Below are 21931 nucleotides of genomic sequence, written 5' to 3' on the forward strand. Positions count from 1 at the left end.
TTAAATTCCAGCTGCATCTGCAAGTCAGCCGTCCCCACTAACACTGTGGGAGCAAAACCTTAGCAGCCCTTGATCACTGTCCCTGCTTCTTCCTTGCAGTTAGACTCCTCTACTATAACACAATAATCTTCCAGACAAGGTAAACTGTAAAGTAGCGAATATTTTTGTTTAATGCAAGTAACTTCTCATAATAAAGGATAAGGGGGAAATAAGTTAAAATTTGGAAGATGTGGATGCAACCACTAATTTGTTTTAAAGTAATTTGTGAGGCAGGGACACAATTATGCTGGTGAACTAAAATCTCCAACGGGCCTCCCTGCACATAGCCCAAAAAGCTTGCCACAAATACCTGATGTTGAGGCAGTGCCAAATCCATGTCTCAGGGAAGAATGTTCTTTTTTTCTTCTCTGACCTATTAAGACAAGAAGTAAATCATCAGCAATAAATTGCTTCAACAAAACAGAGGATTATACTAAAAATACTAGAAAAGAATGCTATTGCTGACATGGAATCATTTATTTAATTTATTTACACACAGAGGCAAGTATAAGAATGGTCTCATCAAAACAGTATGAATGTATGACTAAACCCCATGAAAATTACTTCCCAGATTAAACTGCATAGTTCTTGTAGTCAGCAAGCAAGGCAATAAGAGATACAAAATTTATCTTTTGATGACACCAAATGCCCACGTTTTCCTACAGGAGGCAAAGGAGGCAGCCAGGCACTCTTGCACTGACCTCCTTCATAGCAGTCAATTCTGTATTTCTCTCTTATGTCTCCTTGAATCAGTTCTCCTTTCATATGGAATTGTCCTCGTCTCTCTTCTCTGCCCCGCGCACCCCACTTCCCTTCCTTGATACCTCAGATTGTTTCTATTATCTTTCACTGTATAATTTCTGACCCTGGTTTCGGTAAGAGGGAGCAGCACACAGCCTCTGTGTGCACCTGTAGCACTACCATCGTTTTGGTATCATTCTCAAATCTCTTCTTCATGGAGTCTGTCATTCAATTTGCTTTAACTACCTACTCTGTATTGAGCAATTGCCTACCTGTGCCTCAGTCCAGAATGAAAGCCAGCTCTCCTTCCTGAGAAGCAATGATGTAGAGCCAGTCAATGTGTGCAGTTCCTACAAGGTGCACTACTTTGGACTTGTCTCTGCTGATCCTAATCTGACCCTGTGTTATCCTGTTCCTTAGTTTGGATAGATCTTTGCAGGCAACCACCAAACTTCTTTCGTCTTAGCTAAGGTAAACACTTTCCTGATAAAGAAGACCTGAGAGACAGATTGTAGTTGGTGTGGAGTACAACGTGCAAGATCTTAACAACCAAAAGATTACCTTGGTACAATCTTAGAATGCATGGTAGCTACCAGTGTTCCAGTGTGGGGCTGAAAGGCTGGCACAGCCTCATCCGTGTACATGCCTCCATTCTGTCTGTGGTTTAAACTGACCAAGTCAGTCATTACAACCAAACCTGTTTCCTAGACAAAAAAGACCCCAACAATAATCATTCAGCATGTTACCATGAGGACTTTCCTGATGTCCTCAGCTTCAAAGCACTTATAGGGAAAAACTTGTTTAAACCTTATGGGATTGCTTAAGTTCTACGGAAAAAAATAGTTGGCAACATAAAAAATATTTGAGCATTTTAGAAGCGGGAACTCTGCAGTTAATTCTGGGACTTTTGGGGAAATTCCTTTGCCCAACATCTAACACAAGTGGGCATGTTCATAATTTTCAGATAATTGCAGGTGGACAGTTAAGCAGAAATAGGTTTTAAAAAATCCCATACTGTTCCTAGAAAGTTAGATTGCTGGTTCTAACTCAAGTTTATCCTTCCGTAAAAAAAAGTTACTAGCATGTACGCTCTCTCTCCCATCGTGGCAATTACCAGCAGACAGTTACCTTGAATAAGATCTCCAATTTCTTTAGGGACTCCAGAAATAATTGCAGCTTTAAACAGTCTTACAATAATAATTTTAAAAAGATATTAAGGGACAAGAAAATTTTCTGCTAGCTCTGGCTATTTCATTGCATTTATATTTATGACACATATGAGTGCGATCCTGATGTTGAGGCCTGAGGCATCTCCTACACTTCTGCTCATCCACCAAAGGAAATACGTACTTTATTATAATTTAGATTCACATTTGATAATTATTAGATATCATCCACATACTGCTACACACATTCATAGTGATTTCTCACCAAGGCTACAGACCCTGCCTCAAGAACGTACATCCTGGAGAGAAAGAACATCATCACAGAGAAAATGGGAGGAGGAAGGATTCCTGCAGAAATGGATTTCAGAAGAAATGTGGGAAGAATTGGTGGGGAAAAGGTGAAAAAACATTGGTAAATGGGACACAAGGATGCAGAGGGTGAAGGCAACCTGAAAGAAGCGCACACACAAGTAAACAGAAAGAATTAAAGGGAGCAGTACACCAAGAGGGCAGTGAGAAGCATAGCATAGACAGAACTAAGGAATTAAAAAAAGAGACCTAGGCAGAGATCAGATTATGTATCACCATGACGTGGAGGACAGAGACAGGAAACCAGAAAAGGACAGAGTAAGTGGCCTCTCCTAGAGCAGTGGGAGAAAAAGGGAACAAGCTAACTTAGAAAATGTAGCTGTTAAAGAGGTCTAGGTATATCACATTTGGTGCAAAAAAAGAGCAGAGAAAACATGAAGCAAATGGAACTGTGTTAACAGGTAAAAAAAAAAATCTAAGGGATTAATGTCAGTTTATTAAAAAATTGCAACGCTGGCAATCCACACATAGTAACAACAGGCCAGTGCATGAGAACAAGAATCAAGAGAAGCTGGATAGTTTGTTTTCAAAGTCAAAGCTGAGAAAACTGTACACAGTCAACAAAGACAAACGACATTTTAGTTTTCTAAATTTGTTCTGGTTTAATAATTAAAGAAAACCCAGTTAACAGAATTATTTAAATGTGCTAACCTCAAGTAATAATACAAACAGAGATTAGAAGAGAATGCAACTGACCTCCAAACAGATGGAGCTAACAGCTGCCAGCAAAGGGACCAGGGGAGCAAGTTTAAAGGATTTTCAAGGGCTGTTCTAATAGAGTAAACTCATATTTTTTTCCATAGCTATCCAAGGCTCCAGGGAAAGCCCCATGTTCAAATCCATTTCCACCCTCTTTGCTTTTCCCTTGAAGACCATTGCAAACTAAGCCTTCATAGAATCATAGCCTCACCCGGTAATAGAAAAATTTGTTGGGCACTTGCCTGATTTTTGGGAGAGCCGGCTTGGATTTTTTTAGTCAATTCGAGTTCTGGCCTTCCCCTTGGTGCTGACTAGGGTCAGAGTACATTTGTTTAAAGTACTCAAGGGAGCATAGCACTCGTTTTGCAGAACCTTCTATTTTGAGAAATCAGGTCCCAGGCTATCATAATGACGAGACAAACCTCTTCCTCTCCCATGTGAAACATAAGTCCCACAAAACTCCAAGAAAAAGTCAAATTTCTCACTGATCACTTGGGAATAAAAGCTGAATGAATTTCAGACATCTCCTAAAGCAGAAAACACTGACTTTGTATGCACAGTACATCCAGCAGTGAAGCAGCTTGCAAAGTTTGTATGATCTCCTGAGTAGTTTACATCAAGATCTCACATTCTACTCCTGTTCCCTGTCCAGATGCAGGTAGTATTAATCCAAATGTACTTTGGTCTCTTCTTGTTCCTTAGCACGTAAAGTAGAACAGTAAGGCTTATTTTTTAAGAGTGTCTCATTTCATTACAGCAAGAGGCATGCACACTTCTTGTCAGTGTCAACAAGGAGAGGCATTACATTATCACCTCAAGTCCGTAGGACCCAACAGATTTCATGCAGATTAGTGGTTCTCATGAGCAAATTCATCTTAAAAGGCTGTATTAAAAGAATCCTCAAACCTTCTCTAAATCAAGCAGTCCCTGAAAATGTTCCCTAGAAGTACTCCTCCTACAAAACAGGAGCTTCTGCTAATTATTTCTGATCTTCCACTCTTCCCCTAAGCATGCACGTAGCACTGAATTGCTAAACTTTTCATGGACCAGACTCTTCAAAAAGCTCAGCACTTACAGCTTCGTTGTGACAGTTATGGCCCCAACAGAACACACTGCACTTTCTGAGAATCTGGACTAAGGTGTTAAAACAGTGGTTGTTTAGCAATGTGAATGCATCACATAGACACTTGACAGAGAAGCTAGACTGGGACAAAAGTCCTTCTCACCGTAAATGCAAAGCGGGCATCTTTGGTGATATCCCAATGCCAGGGGAAGACAGAGGAGCGACGGCGCCTGCGTGAAGACATGCCTGGCCACCAGAAGTGCCCTTCCTCCTTGGGAGTCCCAAAGGCATCTGACACATCATACTCTGCAAGCTCCTGGAAAACCTATGCAGAGAAGGCAGATATTGCTGTCCCTTCCCCAACGCCAAAGACGTGTTTCTGCAGATCCCTCTTCTGGCAGAGGACAGGTGATTATGTTACAGGGAGAAAGGAGACACTGGTACCTTGCACCTCCTCTCACCTGAGTAGAGGTCAGCTGAAAACCTGTCTTAAGAAGGTAGACGCTCTTATCCACGGTTGCAATGCAGACACAGCTTCCTGTCGCAGCTTTAACTTTGATGTGCACAACATCACCAGGCCTGGTCTCATTTGTTGAAAGTGCCACCGAAACCTGGATAGTTGGAAAAGAAACAAACCCATCACCTGGCATAATGTTTAGAGTGTAAAACCACAAAGAGAAATAAGGGAGGCCAACTGTTCCTTTACACTGGCAGTGTTGCCAATACCTGGTTTTCAAAGGAGGACTTGACAGCAAACTGAAGACTGTCTGTGACCCCTTCTCCATTTTCCCTGACGTAATATACCAGTAGACGGCCCAGAGGAGCCATGTTATGAGCTACTGAGAAATGGAGGAAGGTCATGCAGACTTCAACCTCTGCTGTAGGGGGGGTGGTAGGTGCTAGAAGACAAATTATACAAAGAACAAAGTCACTTGTCAAAATCAGTCTCCCCCTACCCTATCCCAAAAGGTTACCAGGCCCAGTAGCCCACTCCCCACCCAGTCTTCTGGCATTGCTTCCAAGCTCAACATCTTCTCCTCCTATCTGCCTTCCGCACCATATAGTTATCAAGACACCTATTCTCCATCCCCACCTGTACGTAAACTATCAGACCCAGTATCTTTCCTTCAGCCTGTGGACACGGAACAAGGTCCCACATGATCCCCTCAACCCTGCACAATAAGACTCACCTCCTTTCCCTCCTCAACCTGCACACATTAGCAGAACAACCCACATCTTCTTCCCAACTTACACTCACACTCAATCAGATCCAGCATGTTCCCCATACTCATAAACGATACCAGAATCAGCATCCCCCCACCCTGCCACCTCAATGGTCATCAAGCACAGGGCTTCCCAAACTCTAAAACATGCTAGGGAGGAGAAGATATATCATTTGGAAGAGAACTTTAGAAAAATCAAAGTTTTCATACAATAGTTACTCTCTCCCTGCAAGGAGACTCTGTGCCCTTACAGAAGGGTATCAGATATATCAAGGAACATCTCAAAACTTCAGCAAGAAGTTTTGTTCCAGTCAAGGAGGTAATCGTCACCAGATGAGAACAGTTACCACTTCTGTTGCTAGCTACTAACCTGCTCCTGGGACATGAGTGACATGGATGCTCTTATCAAAGGTGGCTCTTTTGCTCCTTTGCTGGGTGATGTTACTAGGCTGCAGCCCTGAAAGGACAATGTTACCTCGTGATGCCACTTCATAGTGTAGAGTGAAATTACAAGGACATGTAGACTTCACTCCAATCCGGGCCTCCTCTCCCACCTGTACAAACAGATGCAGCAGCCAGAAGTCAGGTTCATCAAAATATAAAGTTTCAGGCCCTTATTATTTATAAGGCCCTGAAATGCACTCTGGAAAGAACAGAACGCATAAAACAAGGTTGTTCTCAACAGGAGCTCAGAAGGAGATAAAGAAGTCATTACATTTGCACTAATCAGTTTGATGTAGCTCCCCACAAGACAAGAGAGGCCTGTGAGAAGCACTTGGTTTCCTGCAAGTTGAACAGGAGGACAGGATGGGCTGGGAGGGCCACATGGATTAGTGAAAGCAATAAAAGAATCTCTGGAATCCTGAGGGTTAAGCCCTTTGCTGTAAAGCAGCTGTCAGAGTGGGTTGAATGTGAGGACACCCCATTATTATGTTCAGATCTCTAACTGGAGAGCATGGCAGGGGAAGGGCTCACACAAGCTTTGCTGTTTAACTGAGATTACATGTGGTGGCTATTGTAATTTGCAGGAACTAATTAATATGTAATCAACCCAGTCCAAAATAATCAGGAAAACCTGAACCAGGAAGAAAACTTTCAAATTACATGGGCCTCAGCGTTTGTTTACAAAACTGCCTCTCAAGGGGCCACAGAGACAGGCATGAGAACCACTTCTCTTCTGCATTATTCCACAATGACATTATTGGGATGGTAGATTTCCCCTTTCATAGAACCATGAAGCAGCTCCATGTGTTCTCTTCCTTGTCCATTTGAAGTATAACAGGTCCAATTACTGCTGAAAGCAGAGTAAGAATTCTGAATCCCTATGAAGTGGAGAATCTTCATTCTTACCATGCACACATGGTGTAAGCCAAAATGATGGCACAGGGAAACAAGAACCCACCAAATGGTTAAACACAGTGAGAGTGCAGAAGAGTCTGGAAAAGTGCCTCATGATGTTAAATATTCAAGGCATTAAGAATGCCTTAGAGCAAAGTGATGAAACTGTTCATAAAAAAATGAAGCTAATCGGAACACCCAGTAAGAGCTGGGGAAATGGTTCCCACATCAGCTGGACACCCAACTCCCAGCTTTCCCACAGCAGAATTAGTGCTAATCAGGTTATAATAAGAACAATATGTTCAGATTAGTGGTGTTTAATCCCCTTTCCATACCACAGAAACCTTGTAAAAGATTAATTAGTCATTAAACTGCCATGAAACACAATGAAAAAAACCCTCATTTGGCAATGCTGACCTTAAACCTCTGCCTATCATACCTGCTGATAATGTAATAGTAAGTTAGTTATGGGCAGCACCAAAACCCAAAATGGATTATAAAGCATATCTCACATCCCCTCTAGGATGGAGAACGGTAACTCAGTACAACAAGAAGGGTGGGAAATTCTGGCCAAGAAAGTCATGAAAACTTTTGCCTACAGCAGGAGAGAGAGTACCCTTCTCCAAAAGAAAAATACAGCAGGCCCAGTCTGTTTACTTTTGAGACCCAAATGATAAACTGATCTTACAGGGATTTGAACCAGTAGTTCCAAAGAGACTAGATCATTCCAATTCGGGCTTCAAAATGATTTAGTTAACCACTATCACTGGACTTCAAAACAGTCAGCATTTGATTGAACCAATATCTTAATAGCATTTAGACAGTTCTATTATCCAATTCAAATGGCATATATATAAATGGGAAAAGGGGGGAAAGGACTTGTTTATGATCTGTGCTATTGAATCTAATAAGTCTCTACTGGAGAGCCAACTCTAAACTACAGAGAGGATGGGACATGCTCAGCATTAGGGAGGGCATTCAGCACTAAAGGTTACATATGCTCTGGGGTGAGGGGCAGATGCTTTAATTGGAGCAGCTCTCAGGAGCTGCTCTAATTAAAGTGCCCGCGGCATCTCATGCATTCAGTGTCCCACGCTTCAAAATGGTAGCAGAGACACTTTAACTAAAGCTCATTCGACTAAAGTGCGTTCTAATTAGAATGTGTCAGAGCAGGCATCGGGCCCTAAGGTGTGTCATGGTTCACAGCTAGGGACAATTCAAAGACAAACTAAGCTTTTATCCATATGTGAAATGGATACAATCATAGGCCACAGGCCCAAAAGATGGAGATGAATCAAAATATTTCATCAGAACAACAAGCATCACCATAATGAAACTTGTAGCCACCTTACCTGGAAAGGTTTATTTGGTGCTTGGAGCTGGATGTGGCACTTGCTAGGCGAGTACCAGCTGCTTATAGACAAGTAGTTTGGCAGATACTGATCCCCTGCAGGTCTTCCATCAATTGCTGTCACTTTAGTCTTAAAGAAAGATGCATCTGAACGTTATTCACAGGTAGAAAACTGGGCTTCTGTCCCTCACACCTCCTTGCCCTCCACCCATACTCCATCCACTGCTCCTACCACATTGTTAACTTAATACTGAGATGATGCTCTCCAGGTTTCTACTTAGACATTCAATAGTCACTCCTCCCTGGGGGACTGGATTTGGCCTGCCTACTTAGGAGACAGTTCTATCTATGATTATCAGTCCTCCAGGCAACAGGGAATTGGATAGAAAAAAAACTCATGCAAAGCTAAAAGCTTCCCACTGTCAGTGATTGATTTACCATTTTTAGCACCAATTCATACAGTGCACATTTGACAAGATTAGCTGTATTAAAGCCCATTAATCCAATAAAGAGCTTCCACCCACCTCTAGCCAGACGTATTGGGCAGCTGTAGGAATGGAGGGGATTTCAAACTCTACCAAGCCATTGCTGGACATCAGCTCGCTTGTGTAAACGTTGTCCTTTGGCGTTAGCTCAGCTTTGATTCGGACTGTAACACCATCAGCTGGGCTCCCATCAGGGTAAGTGATTTCTACCTAAATGGCCATTTTATTAATAAAACAAGCTATTTCACATTATTGGCAATTCCAAACAGATACAATCCAGTAGAAGTATCAGCACCAGATGCAGCACATGTGGATAAGTTGTTCACGTAGCTCAGAATTAGCCACCCCTCAGTGCCCCACTGTCTTACCTTCCCTTTGTAAGGCAAGCCAGGTTTGAACTGTTTCCTTGTATCCTTGGTATACTTGATGTCAATCAGCTGTTTCTGAACCGGTGTCGAGTCATCAAATGTGACCTGCTTGCTTCCATCAGAGCTAGCCACTGTGGCCCAGATGCTGACAGTGCCTCGAAAGTGCTCTGGGACATCAGCTGGCATCATGTCTTTCACACATATGTCGAAAACAGCAGAACCATCAATCTACCAGTCAGGCCAGGGAAGGAAATGTTATTTGGCATATGTGTTGAGAAGATGGGTCTTGCTTTGGGGAGTGGTGAGAGGGGAATTTTTGTTTTATTTCAAAAGGGTGCAGTAAAGGAAGAAAACATTTTATAAGGGGAAAAAAACAACCAGCAATGCTTTTCACATTTTTTTCCACTCATAGTCTGATCTAGCACTGCTTCAGCTCCCGTCACTCATGTTCCTCCCACCAATATTCTCTAAATACACCTCCCCCAAGTACTAACACAGGTAACATGCAAAAGGCTCCACCACTGGGAGCAAAGTTTTAGGTCCTAGGTAGTATATTCAGACACAGATACTGCACCCACCACTGAAGTTAATGGGAGTTTTAGTACTGGCTTCAGTGAATGCAGATCAGACCTTTCTAGAGCAGCAGGTTTAATGATCCCCCTCACCTCAGTGGTTTTGAGGATGGGGTGTCCAACTTCATGCCTGTAGTACCCTACTCCATTTATAGTCATATTGACTGTTAACTTTCCTGTCACTGGTTTTCCAAATGTGTATCTGAAACAGGAGAAGCAAATGATGAAAAACTTCTGGCTGTCCCTTTTCCATTTCTCTGACTAAACTGATGCTGAACTTACATATCCAGAAAACAAAAGAGAAAAGCCACAACGGGCTATTTCCAACTGGCAACTGTTAATATTTCTACCAACATTTTTACATGGGCAATCTCCAAACCACTCATCCAAACTAAAACTAGACTGAGAACAGAAAACTCCTGTTTGAAGCTCTGCAGGTTCCTATACACAATGGGCAACAGACTAGAGAGATTATTGGACTCGATAGTCAGATTAGTCTCAGGCTACATCTATTTTAAGATTTTGGTTTTTGTTTCCAGCCAGTGCAAACTTCTTCCAATGTCTTTCTGTTCTCTGTTGTTAAAGCAAAATCAGAGTACAAAACACCAAGTACCTTGGTCAGGACAAACATGAACTTTAAAAAAAGGCACTGAAAGCATTTCTGACAAGTCTTATTCAGGAAAATGGTAAAAAACCAGAAAGTTAAACCAAGTAAAAATGTGAGAAGTAAACAAACAGAACTAGTGGAAAGTGTATTCAATACTTGAATCCTTTCAGGTTTAAGAAAGAAAGATAAAATAAATATTTCCCTACCATACAACTTTGAACTTGAAAAAACAATCCTTCAATTTGAAAATTTGTCTATGCTCAAAAATTTCCTTTCTTTTAGCCAAAAGATTTCATTACAGTAGGTACCCTGCTTGCAGTTTTAGGTTGGAACTAGACCTGTTAGTCACCTGCACCAAGAAAATGGTCTGCCCCCGAAATTCCTTTCAACAACTTTCAAACTGGTCTCACTTGCACATTGTGTTAGCTGTGCTTTGAAGACTTCCGTTGAAAGGCAATGATTCGTACATACAATGCTGCGGGTAGCAGGTTTCATAATGACTTCTCCAAGACTGCCAACAGACATATATTTTAGATGCTGATAATTGACAACAGGGAAAACCTTTCTTGAATTTACTTTGAGAATGAATGCTATACCATGTGTAATGGTATAGCATTCATTCTGAATTAAAAATACAACACCCCGTGTCGTCTAACAGCTTTCTCCCAAATTCACCGTCCAACAGCTGCAAAACAACTTTTCAAGTACGGGGCTGTACTAGGGGGGCACATCTCCTACCTAGCATGAACAATCCCCTTTTCACAAGTCGTAAGATCTCGGATATAGCGAGGTGGGTCAATCAGCAGCTCAAACTTTGGTAGGACTATAAGGAAGACAAAAACATGAAAAAGGGTTTTTGCTAGGATCTCAGAGTCCAGGACACAACAGCAGCTGTTCATATTTGACAAGATCACTGTGTATTTAGAGCAGTGTAGATGAGATGCATTGCTGATGCACATCTCTGAATGGACAACAAAAGCAAGGTAACTGGATCAGTCAGTGCAATAAATCAGGACTATCTTGGTAAGCTGCTAGTGACAATTACCTATGAAGGAAAGGAAAACAACAACTTAAAAAATGTTAACAGCTTTTCCAAAGTACAACGAAATCTTTGTTATGTATATACATGTATTGTGCCACAAGGCCCTCTATTTAAATTCCTATACTACTCTAAGGATATAAACAAAGGATTTAATTAAGTGTCCATTTCTTGCAGCCTATTAGCTCTCAGAAGAATATTTTCTCCTTGAGTTTTGGGACCATTTTTTCATGGTTATGGCACTCTGCATATTTTGGGATTAGGGTGACTTGGAGTCAATAACTTACCGTATTTCTGAACTTCAAAGGATTTGTTGTATGTTTGCCCTTGCATTTCAGCAAAGATGAACCATTCACCAAACACTGGTTGATCAGACAAGGGGAAACTCATATTTACAATGCCTAAGGGAGAAGAAAAGCACTGTGAGCATTGTGACCATTCAATCCATCCTTGTAAAGGCCTATCTAATGAAACGCAGAAAATGCAGAAAACAACATAAGCTAGCTAATATAAATAAAAACATGCTGAGCTGCAACAGGCTGGAACTTACCACAACAAAATGGCTTCAAGTTGCTCCATTCTATCATGCGAGATCCCCGAGGATCCTGAATAATGGTTTAGGACAAGCGATAATAACAGAACAAAAGTAAATGTCACCAATACAGCCAACTCAGTTTGCAACAAAAGATTTCATTTTTTGAGCCACTAACAGCTCACAAACAATTTAAAAAAATAATTATTTGCTTGGGCAGTTTAAATTTATGCCAGCATTAAGCTGGTCAATTAACACAAATACAGGTCAGACAATGAATCACTTCTTGTCAGAAAAAGAAAGTGAACAAAGAAAGGTGGGTTTAGGGGGTCTCAATCACCTCAAAGACAACGAAAGAGGGCAGGGCATAGGGATAATCTAATACAACCTTTCTCTTTTCCATGCATTCCTAATATGTCCATTACCATAACATCTGGGAGCAAAGCTGGGATTTGTCCCTACCACGACAACCATATTACCCTAACAAAGTGCAAAATACAAGTGTATCTGCATAGGAAGGGAGGAAGGAATGGAATGGGATGATAATATCCATAAACCCCATTGGATCTAACCAACTGTTCATTTTCCACTTGAAAGCATATTTATGGGGAAAAAATTCTGAAACAGAAGCAGAAACCAATATTCCTGTAATTATTACAGAATAATGCAATATATATAATGCAATATAAATGCTTCATTAAAAAAACCCCCAAAATAGCACCACGCACATAGTAGTTATGCCATAGACTGTTGCTGCAGATGGTGACAGATATGGAAGGATATGCATTTATGACTTGCCCCCTTAGAGGCCCTGAAGACCTTGTGCTTCTGCAGAGTAATGATGTCACTCGCTACTAGCAGATACTTACCACTACATACGCTTCAATCTGAAAGAAATAAAGAATAAAACCCCTTGTGAGACAAAGCCACATTTCTGTCTCTCACAGTAAGCTGCAAAACTGGCACAAGCAAGGTCCACCCTACAGTTTCTGGCCTCCATATGTTGGTGCAGAGGAAGAACATACTTAAGCATCCATTTGAAAGAGCAGTATGGTCCAGGGGTGTCAATCTCACATGAGCTGGCGGGCTGGATCTAGACCGTAGGGCTTCTTATGGCTTGGACAACCCACTGCTGGATCTGGCCTGTGGAGCTTCTTGCCACGGCTCCCAGAACTGTTGTGCTGGAGCAGCTAACAGGCAAACGGTAACACTTCTCCCACTGCACTGCAGATTTGTATACTGAACAGCAATTGATAATTCAGCAGTGGGTAAAGGCAGGGTTGGTGTTACCTTCACGGGTAACACTGGATGTGGTGGCACAGCAGCTTGAGCAGCCACACCAAGAAGCACTGTGGGTCAGACTCAGAGGTGAGTTGTCCAGCCAGAGAAAAGCCCTGTGGACTGCATAACCCACCTCTGCAAGCTGAATCCAGCCCACAGGCTGTATGTTTGATATCACTAGGATAGTCAAACCGCCATTTTTTTCAAGCATCTGAAACCCCAAACCAGCAGTCACCTAATTAAGGGAATAATTCACCTTCCAGGCACTCCTATCAGCTGCCTTATTTCACTATGGTACTTGACAGAACAATCAGAGATCCACATATGTCTTCTTTTTCATCAACAATGTGCCAAAATCAGTAACTAAACTTAAAACCACTGCTTCTAGGGAAATCAGTGAATTGCAATCCATAACAAGATGCCAGAGCAGCTGAAGGTATATGGAACAGGAACTCACTACACGTTTGTATAACTATGTATGTGGGTGACAAAATTGGAAAAGCAGGAGGCATTTCACAATGGGAAAGGAAAGCCAGTCTACCTACCTTGTCATTGATTGGTCTCAGGTCAGAAGTGACCATAAACAAGTTGATCAGCACTAAAAAGGGAAGAAAAAGGAAATTCATTAAATATCATAGCTCATGCTGAACAGGAATTGCACTCCCAGGACCCATTCTGAAAAGGAGTTCTGGTTGAAGAGTGCAGCCATGTTAACATTTGAACAAAGGCATAAAGAAGCTCACTGAAGCCCCTTTACCTTTCTGCTTGGGTTTGTAGACAGGTTTGTCAGTCTGGATGAATACTGATGACCCTTTGCTATCAACGGTTACTGTGGTATAGTTGTGAAAAATGTAACCTTTCTCTGTCAGATGCCGGTTGCCCCAGACTTTCAAATGTGCTTGTCCACGAAGCCCTGAAGGCACCTAGAAAAGAGATCATGAGGTGGGGAAAAATAGGCCTTAGACAAGGCCTTTGCTTACATGGAAGATGTGTGTTATTAATGTCAAAGTCTCAGGAACAAAACCAATAGAAGCAATTTATCAGCCCTAACCAGGAGATGAAAAGCAGTTGGAGATGAACAGAAAAGCCACCTGCTGCATCTCTGTGCAACTGTGTGAATGACAAATAGGAAATGCAAAACACATTGTATATTTTACAAGGGGACTGAAAGCTTCAAAGGAGGTAGGGCTGTACCTGCAGCACAGCTTGAAGCTGCCCTCTTCTCTAGAATCCCAAACAAGGCTGAGTTTCTGAACTGTATGTCAAGATCCTGCTAACTTAAAGGCCAACAACTCTATCTAACTGGGCTTAAGCACTAAACAATGGAATCTTCCATCAGTTTGAGATCCTCAATCGGTTCTTAAATTGCATTGAATATGATGTGCACTGTGGTGTGTGACTTCTAGGAATGATGTAGCAAAGAAAGTGAGTCAATACCAATGCTGCAAGTGAGGGCAGGCGCACATGCACGAGAGACCATTTATACAGAAATCTACAGTAGACACTTTCCTTATCATACAAGTTGGGGAACTGGCCTTGTGTTAATACATCCTGGCACTCAACAGTGATTGGAAGAAAGGACAGGAGCATTTGAAACGCCTGAATAAAACAGCACAATTAAATTACTTTATTTTGTCCAGCCAGTAAGATATTCCCATTGCACATGATTCCTGTCACCCCCAGACCTTACCTGGCTTCTCTGGCACATTTGTTTTTTTGCCAGTGCTTTTGATTAATGCAGCTACACAAATAACTCCCATTACCATCAGGGGGAGAGTTACAAAAACAGACTCAAGGCAGATAGTTATTCTGACCTCTGGTTATGGGCTACTGAGTGAAAAAAAGTAGTTCAGTCAAGGAAGTGGGAAACTTCAGAGTGGCAGCAACTAATGCTGGACCCCAACCTTTCCCCCTTCAACAATAAAACCAGTGATTCACTACAGATTGCACCTGCTCCTAACAAGATAGGCTAAAGTACAAGATACCCCAGCATGAAAACAAATATTTTGGCAATCAAAGGAGTAAATGTAGTCTGAAAAAGGAATTTATGACAAAAGACATGACAATTAGTGACTGCTTAGGCCAATTATAAGAACCTTGGCCTTACCATTTTTAAGGAATGGCATTATTGTATTTCTTGAAACACTAGAAAAACCACAGGCCCCAAATTAGAAAGGCGAAGAATAAATATCAAACCCTTTCTGGAGCCCAGTTCCTAGGACAGTCATATGGCAAACTTCAGAGAGGGCAAAGAAAACTCTGGAATGTACCACCAAGAGAGCAGAGAGTTGAGCAGTCATGACAGATCATCATCAAGCTAGTTAAATGTCTGTAAATCAAAGGCTTTGATTTATTTATAGGCCAATGACAATGCTGTGGATACAGCGAAGGCATCCAAGCCCTTTAAATGAATACACCACAGTTCTTTTAAGGATGTGTGTCTGCCGAATAAGGAAAGTAATTACATTCATTTCTTATGGTACAGCATATGAAGGAGACATTCAAGTGGGCTCAAGTGCAATAAAAATACTGCAATTCACTAGTAATCAAGATAATGTGGATTTTATTTTAGTCATGATCACATAGCTATAGTGACTAAATCAAAGAACTATCCAGACCCTGTAGCTCTACAAGCTTCTTAAAAGTGATATTGTGCCAGTATTCCAGATGCATGTCACAATTTAATAGCTATAAGATTTGTTCCCCACCCTCAATCTCCCACTGGAGATAACCACCCTAAAGCAAGCCCTGCCTAAAATAATGAGATCCCATTTTTAACATACCACTTTGTCTTTCATTCTTGCTCTAGTTCGCCATAATAGATTTTAATAACAAATGGTGACTACATTAAGTACCAGATGGGTATATTCATACACCTTTTGTAGCACCACATGTTTTGATGGTACTTCAATAAGGATGATAAAAGCAAGGCACATTTACTTGAATTTACATCTTGAATTTACATTTATCAAATCTGGAAAAAACAAACCAAATGTTAACATGGCAGCAAAGCAAGACCAGCTTGTAGAGACAGCCTATAAATGCCATGATTTTCCCTTGCATGGCACTCAGTATCTTCATTTACATCTGTGTAAACTACATGTAACAGTAGTAAACTCTGATTTGACAGCATTTAGCTCGTCTAAGGCACAGGGACAAATGCAAGGTACGAAGCAAGGGAGGACTAAGCCCACAGGATTTCAATTCTGTAAAAGATATGGACTAAGCTCTCAGCCTCCTAGAAACTGAATGAAGGTCAGTCTCCCACACATCCCTAAAACTCAGATGATCTACTTAGATAAGTTTGTAATGGCTCTATTTTTTACAGAGACTTTCTGTTATGACTGTGTTAAATTAAACACGATTATTTTATTCCATCATAGACTCTCTTCAGGTATAAATGTAGTTTCCCCATGTTTCTAATATATCCAAACTTAACATGTCTGCCTTTTATTAACTCCCTTCCCCATGTGCTGAAGTATTATTAATGTCAGAAGCTAAACTGCACAAATCTGAAATGAGTCTGTGATAGAAACACAGGGTAGACAGGAACATGTTATTGTTAGAATAACTGCCAGGTGTCAAGTATTCTCTTATCATGTTTTGGGAACTAGTGTGGTATGTCCTGTACCCCTTGTCACATAGATCCATATGCTGCACCTACAAAATACCCTAGTCATAGAACATGTTATTATGCAATCATCCATTTAAATTTCTCTTGACCCCTGCACATACTGTTCATATAAAAGACAATCCACTCAGGCTGCACCCTGAGACATTTGTTCTACCCTAAACAGATTCTCAGTTTCTTTGGCTGTCGTTTGTTTTCATCGGTCTTAAAGTCTTTTCTCTGCAAACACTAGATTAAAAAATCCTTGACACTTACCTTAAGCTTGATTGTCCCTTTATCTGAAAAAAAGAAAGACAAAAAATTAAAGTGCGCCTTCTTCCCATACTAAAGCACCCACCTTGAAGCTAAGCTGGGTTCATACAGTCACTAACTGACGGGTCCTCAGATTGTGGTTTGATTCAGCAATTTCAATTTTTCTAGAACAATTTAATAACATACTTATCATGATGTTAAAGAAGCATCAACTTGGCTGTTTACTTAATGAGTTGAGAGTAATGAATTACTTTGCCTTTGCAACTCACACCAGAAATTTGTACAAAGATTATTCAAAGGGGATTCTCAAAGTTGTTTAAGTTTTCAGATACAGTGGTCTAGTATTAATCTGACCAATAGAAACGAGACATCAGATTACTGTCTGCACATTTCTTACCTGCCAAAATACTGTTTTTTTAGAAGAGAACGTCTTGATATCACCAGACTGATGAACAAAGACCTTAAACAGTTATCGATGGCATACCTAAAAGGATTTAACTTTTTATCTTGATGCTAGAGGTAAGACAAGTCTTCACTTGGCATGATCAACTAATTGAGCAGGCTCCTTTATAAGCAACAAAGATACTGGGAACATTCTTTTAGGGACACCAAAATCTGGTTTTCTTCCTTTTATGCAGGCAGTCGTAGCCTAGCAAATGACAGCCTCTGACAGAGTTGGATTCAGATCACTTTTCTTCATTTCAGCTCAGAAACTCTTCAGCTCAAAGCTTGACACCCCTGAGGGTAGATCCAGAGTTTTCCTTAGCTAGCATGCAGCTGTTAAGATCATAGCGTTCATGTTGCTACTGAGCTTTGCACAGGGCAGGGTTAAACATGAAGACAAAAATGATTGATTATCCACATGATTTATCCACATGATAACAGCTTCCATTACTGTTAGGACTGCTGAACACCATTTTCACCAATGTAAATGTGCCAAGCGTTAAGACACCTTGTGTCTTCCCAGATGGGATAAATGAATGTTGCCTTTATACATGAAGGGGTATCCAGCTAAAAGATTTTATCACCTCTCTTAATAAGGAAGAACATCTCCATGATGGATCTTGAAGAAGGGAGACTTGGATCAGGGTAGAATAAGGCAGGGTCTCTGATGTTTTTGTAGAGTAGTTGTATTCTTCCTCATGTTCAACCACATCCTCTTATTCTACATAAAACTCCTTCAGTGGAAAGGTAATTGGGGTATGAGTGTAGAACACTTGAATATCAGTGCATCAGCACATTAAATTTCTCTCTGTATCTTTATGCTTCACATCTAAGCTCTCCCTCCATTTCTATGCCTCAAAGGTAACAGTGTTGACTGTGTGAGACATCATCAAAGCCAAACTGAACCAAGTTGCCAACATTCAACCCCTGTAAGAAGCTTACAAGGGAGTTTGGCTTTTGATGAAGCTGAAGAGGTCCTGCAGCACCACACCTTTTAGTTTCACATAAACAAGATCTTACCTAGGACTGCTCCTTGGGCCCGTGCTACCGTTTCTCCTTTGACCACTAGTTGAATCTGGACTGTTGTTTCCTTGACTGAGTTAAAGATGGTCACGCTAATAGCTTCCTCTAAACCAGATCGGAAAACAGAAGGCGCTGCAATCAAATAACCCCTAGGAAGTAAGAGTGGAAGTGAACAGTTAATGAGAAGAATCACAAAGCAGGCTCTCCCTTCAGTCCCAAGGTTGGCAAGATGCAATGGAGCATAAATCCATTTAAAGCATTAACAGAAAGGAAAAATTAAACTTCCTATGACATGGATGCCCCTGGAAAGCCACCATGGTAATCTGACAGGAGCCTGGAATTGTGTCTAATATGTGTAAGATTTGAGTCTGGTATTTGTAATCTCCACTGGCTTCATCTACTAAAGGCTAAAGCAACTGCAACACTCCATCTTGCCCCAAAGAGAGATGGGGCATCCTAAGAGCAGTGCTGCAGTCTCTTCAGAGCAAACCTTTGTATTAGAGATGAAGTCAGCTTCAGGGTAATCTATAGACCTATGGTTCACACTTTGAACACAGATTTTTTTTCAGATTTCACTAATAACTAATGTAACTCCTCAGTAAATGTTCACTTGCAAAGATATCTGCATGGAGTTATAGCTTACCTCAGTATGTTACCCAAAGAAGTGGTTCATGTTGGTAGAGCAATCTGACGTTGCTTTAAACTGCTGCAGTGATTTACAGACAACGTGACTTTCAACTCTGACTTACAAACAGGTTAGTAAGTATCAGCAAAAAAAATGGTATTTTTAACTAACTATCACAGTACTTTGAAACCAGCATTATGGCCAGTCAAGAGTAATACACAGCTCTCTCTCAAATGGTGTATTGAATGTATTCACACTGATAGAATTGTGTGCAATACTGAGTAGAGCATATATAACTGATCAAATTCAGCTACTAATAACTAAATACCCTATTGGTATTATATGCACACACATACAATTAGCTGTACGCAAAAAAGCCAACATCCAGTGAACAATATGGTAACATCAGAACTCTTCATAAATACTATTTTCAGAAATAATATCCTGTTTTAACATTTTAACCATTTGCTTCATTTTTTGGAGGCCATCCTGACACACTTTTAAGGAGGCCTTCCTTCACAACACTGGTGCTGAGAACTTTATGAAAGTCACTTTATAGTACATCAAGCTGAGCATCAAAAGAAAGCAACACAACCAGTGTTTGAAAGTGCTGGTACTTAAAAAAAAGAAGAAAAAGAAAAAAAAGAGTTGTCTTTAAAGAGGAAGCAGAAATTAATGAAGCTCAAAATTGGGATGCAGGAGTTTGGAATTCGAGTTCCTAGTCCCGCCATTTTGTTAAAATAGCTACATCTTGAGCAATATTCTATTCAAGGATTTTTTTTTTAATTAGAAAACAACAGATTTCAAAAGAGTCTTGAAAACTATCACAACTGTACATAATGTGATGCTGTTTGTAGTAAAGACAGGAACCTTTTTGATCTTTCAGTACTGAATAGCACATGATGCAGTAATTTTATAGGCTGTCTGAACCAGTTTCCTTTTCAATTACAATTGCCAATATCTTCTGTGAAGTATGTGGAAAGTAACATTCTTATATTCTCTTTATGACATCACATACTTTTTCACTTCCCCCCAAAAGGATTTTTTTTATAAGGTAACTTTTCATGTCATACACTTTAAAACATACTTCAGCTATTTGTGCCACTTAGCTTCCAGGAGCGGGGTCGCTTTGGTTCCTGATTAATTATGACTGTGGGGTAAGGGTGATGGCGTTTTACAGCCCCCAAGTCATCTTTTAGCAAATTCCAACCCAGTGTTTGTCTCTCAGCAGGACTCATTGCCATGGAGATCCCATTACACCCCACATCATTTCAGATCTCTGGCGTTTTAGTTCGAGCACATGGGATATTTAGACCTTGGAGAATCTGTGGCTGCCAGGTTTGGAACGGTATCAGAACAAACAAACCAGTTACTACCTAACCTGCAACATTTTTAGCAGAAAAACAAAGCCCATCTATTTGGGGGAGAGAGAGAATAGTATCTGCATCAAGCATCTAGTTTCAAACCACCCTACCCTGCCCTTACAGCTGTGAAGCACATGCATACACAGTGTTTTCAATATTTCTAGCTTTCTTTTCGGACCAGCAGCCTGCTGATGTGGTCACTGGAAATTATGTCATTCCCTGCCGCTGGGCTTGAAAATTAAATGTTTAGGTTGGAAAGTTGGGACACTGAGGTTGACAGATGCTGCAGCACTCGCTGGCTGCCAGCCCCGTCAGGCTTGCCCGGGAGCCGGGCGCGGGCTGCGGAGGGCTTTGCGGCGAGCAGGAGAGAGGAGAGGAGAGGAGCGGAGCGGAGCGGAGCCGTCCTCCCGCGGCGGCTGCCCCGGAGCCCGAGCAGCGGAACAAAGCGGCTGCGGGAAGCGCGGGGCGGGTCTGCCCGCTCCCGCCGGCAGCATCCCCGGAGCGGAGCGCGGGGCCGGCGCGGCGCGGTACTCACCGGCGGGCGGCGGGCGCGGCCCCGGCCCCGGCCCCGCACAGGCTGCCCAGGGTCAGCAGGATCCAGCAGGCGCCGGGCGGGGGCATGGTGCGGCCGCGGCGGCTCCTTCCCGGCCCGCGGCGCCGGGCACAGCCCTTTGTTCGGCGGCGCCGCCTCGCCTCGCCTCGCCGGCTGGGCTGGGCTGGGCTCCGGGCTGCGCTCGGCTCCCCGGTGCCTCTGGCCGCCGCCCCCTGCTCCCCCCGCCGCCGCCGCCGCCGCCGCCGCGTCCCGTCCTGTCCTGTCCCGTCCGTCCCCGCCCCCGGGCCGCCCCCTCCTGGCCCCGGTGCCCGCTGCCGGCTCTTTGTCTGCGCTCCCCCCTCGACCGGCCCCGGGCCCCGGGCCCCCGTCCCCGCCCCGCCCGGGACCCCGCGGGCCGCTGTGGGGCTCGGCCCGCTCTGCCCATCTCCATCCCTCGGTGCAGCCGGCTCAGACGGGACGGGGAGCCCTGGCCGCGCCGGCCAGGGGCAAGCAGGCAGGGAGGGAGCAGCCCGGGGCCCCGGCTCCCCCTGGCCCCGGCCAAGCCGCCTGCACCCCCAGCCCTGCGGCCAGGGGCTGCTGTTCGTGCGCCTACCTGGTCATGGCAGAGGAAGGAAACCTGGCGGAAGAGTTTTCAAACAGAGGCAAGAGTTTTAAACAGTGTCCCCCCGACAGGATCGGAGGAGGTGGTTCAAGTTCATAAAGTACCTTGACCTCCACGAACAGCTGAGGTGAAGCCCACCACACCACAGTCAGGGACTCCAACACACCAGGATTGGAAGGACTGGGGCCACTGTATAAACACGTACTGTACAGACTTCACTGCACTTGAAGACAATCTGGGCAAGGTGCTTGGACCCAACAAAAGATTAACAGGCAGGAAAGAAGGTGGTTTCTAAGACATGAACAAACAGAGAGAGTCATACAGCCAGGTGCACCACGTTTAACTGCCACCCAAATGCATAGGAAAAAGCCAATTTTCTCTCCCCACTTGCACAGTGACAGCTGCTGTGTCCCAACTTAAACTGACAATACAAGCATCACATTTGAAAAGCAGATCCCTTGGGGATTTTCCCTAATTAAAACTTGTTCATAAATTTCAGGTGCAGGCCAGAAGTGCTGCTATCCTGCATGACAATCTGGAGCTGGGATGCAGTTGTATCATAATG

General features: G+C 42.6%; 1 protein-coding gene across 5 annotated transcripts in view; it reads right to left on the reverse strand.

Annotated features, from left to right (window-relative positions):
- The window catches only part of CPAMD8 (C3 and PZP like alpha-2-macroglobulin domain containing 8), a 60337-nt gene extending 39307 nt beyond the window's left edge, over positions 1 to 21030 (reverse strand). For 3 of the 5 annotated variants that reach the window (XM_090027991.1, XM_090027990.1, XM_090027987.1), the window contains exons 1-19: positions 20748 to 21027; positions 18221 to 18372; positions 16760 to 16782; positions 13631 to 13796; positions 13419 to 13471; positions 12462 to 12479; positions 11611 to 11665; positions 11348 to 11461; positions 10760 to 10844; positions 9508 to 9616; positions 8843 to 9070; positions 8514 to 8684; positions 7991 to 8119; positions 5671 to 5854; positions 4804 to 4976; positions 4539 to 4688; positions 4241 to 4402; positions 1342 to 1484; positions 350 to 412 (exon numbers count right to left, since the gene is read on the reverse strand). In XM_090027991.1, the coding sequence (XP_089884117.1) occupies positions 350 to 412; positions 1342 to 1484; positions 4241 to 4402; positions 4539 to 4688; positions 4804 to 4976; positions 5671 to 5854; positions 7991 to 8119; positions 8514 to 8684; positions 8843 to 9070; positions 9508 to 9616; positions 10760 to 10844; positions 11348 to 11461; positions 11611 to 11665; positions 12462 to 12479; positions 13419 to 13471; positions 13631 to 13796; positions 16760 to 16782; positions 18221 to 18372; positions 20748 to 20833 (2264 nt within the window). In that variant the 5' untranslated portion in view covers positions 20834 to 21027. Of the gene's footprint in view, positions 1 to 349; positions 413 to 1341; positions 1485 to 4240; positions 4403 to 4538; positions 4689 to 4803; positions 4977 to 5670; positions 5855 to 7990; positions 8120 to 8513; positions 8685 to 8842; positions 9071 to 9507; positions 9617 to 10759; positions 10845 to 11347; positions 11462 to 11610; positions 11666 to 12461; positions 12480 to 13418; positions 13472 to 13630; positions 13797 to 16759; positions 16783 to 18220; positions 18373 to 20747 lie in introns of all 5 variants that reach the window. The other 2 variants (XR_016439203.1, XM_090027989.1) reach the window with 2 other exon arrangements.
- Positions 21031 to 21931: the final 901 nt, after the last annotated feature.

Source organism: Crocodylus siamensis, chromosome 14 (genome assembly GCF_052110815.1).
Source record: "Crocodylus siamensis isolate JL-2025a chromosome 14, ASM5211081v1, whole genome shotgun sequence".
NCBI lineage: Eukaryota > Metazoa > Chordata > Crocodylia > Crocodylidae > Crocodylus > Crocodylus siamensis.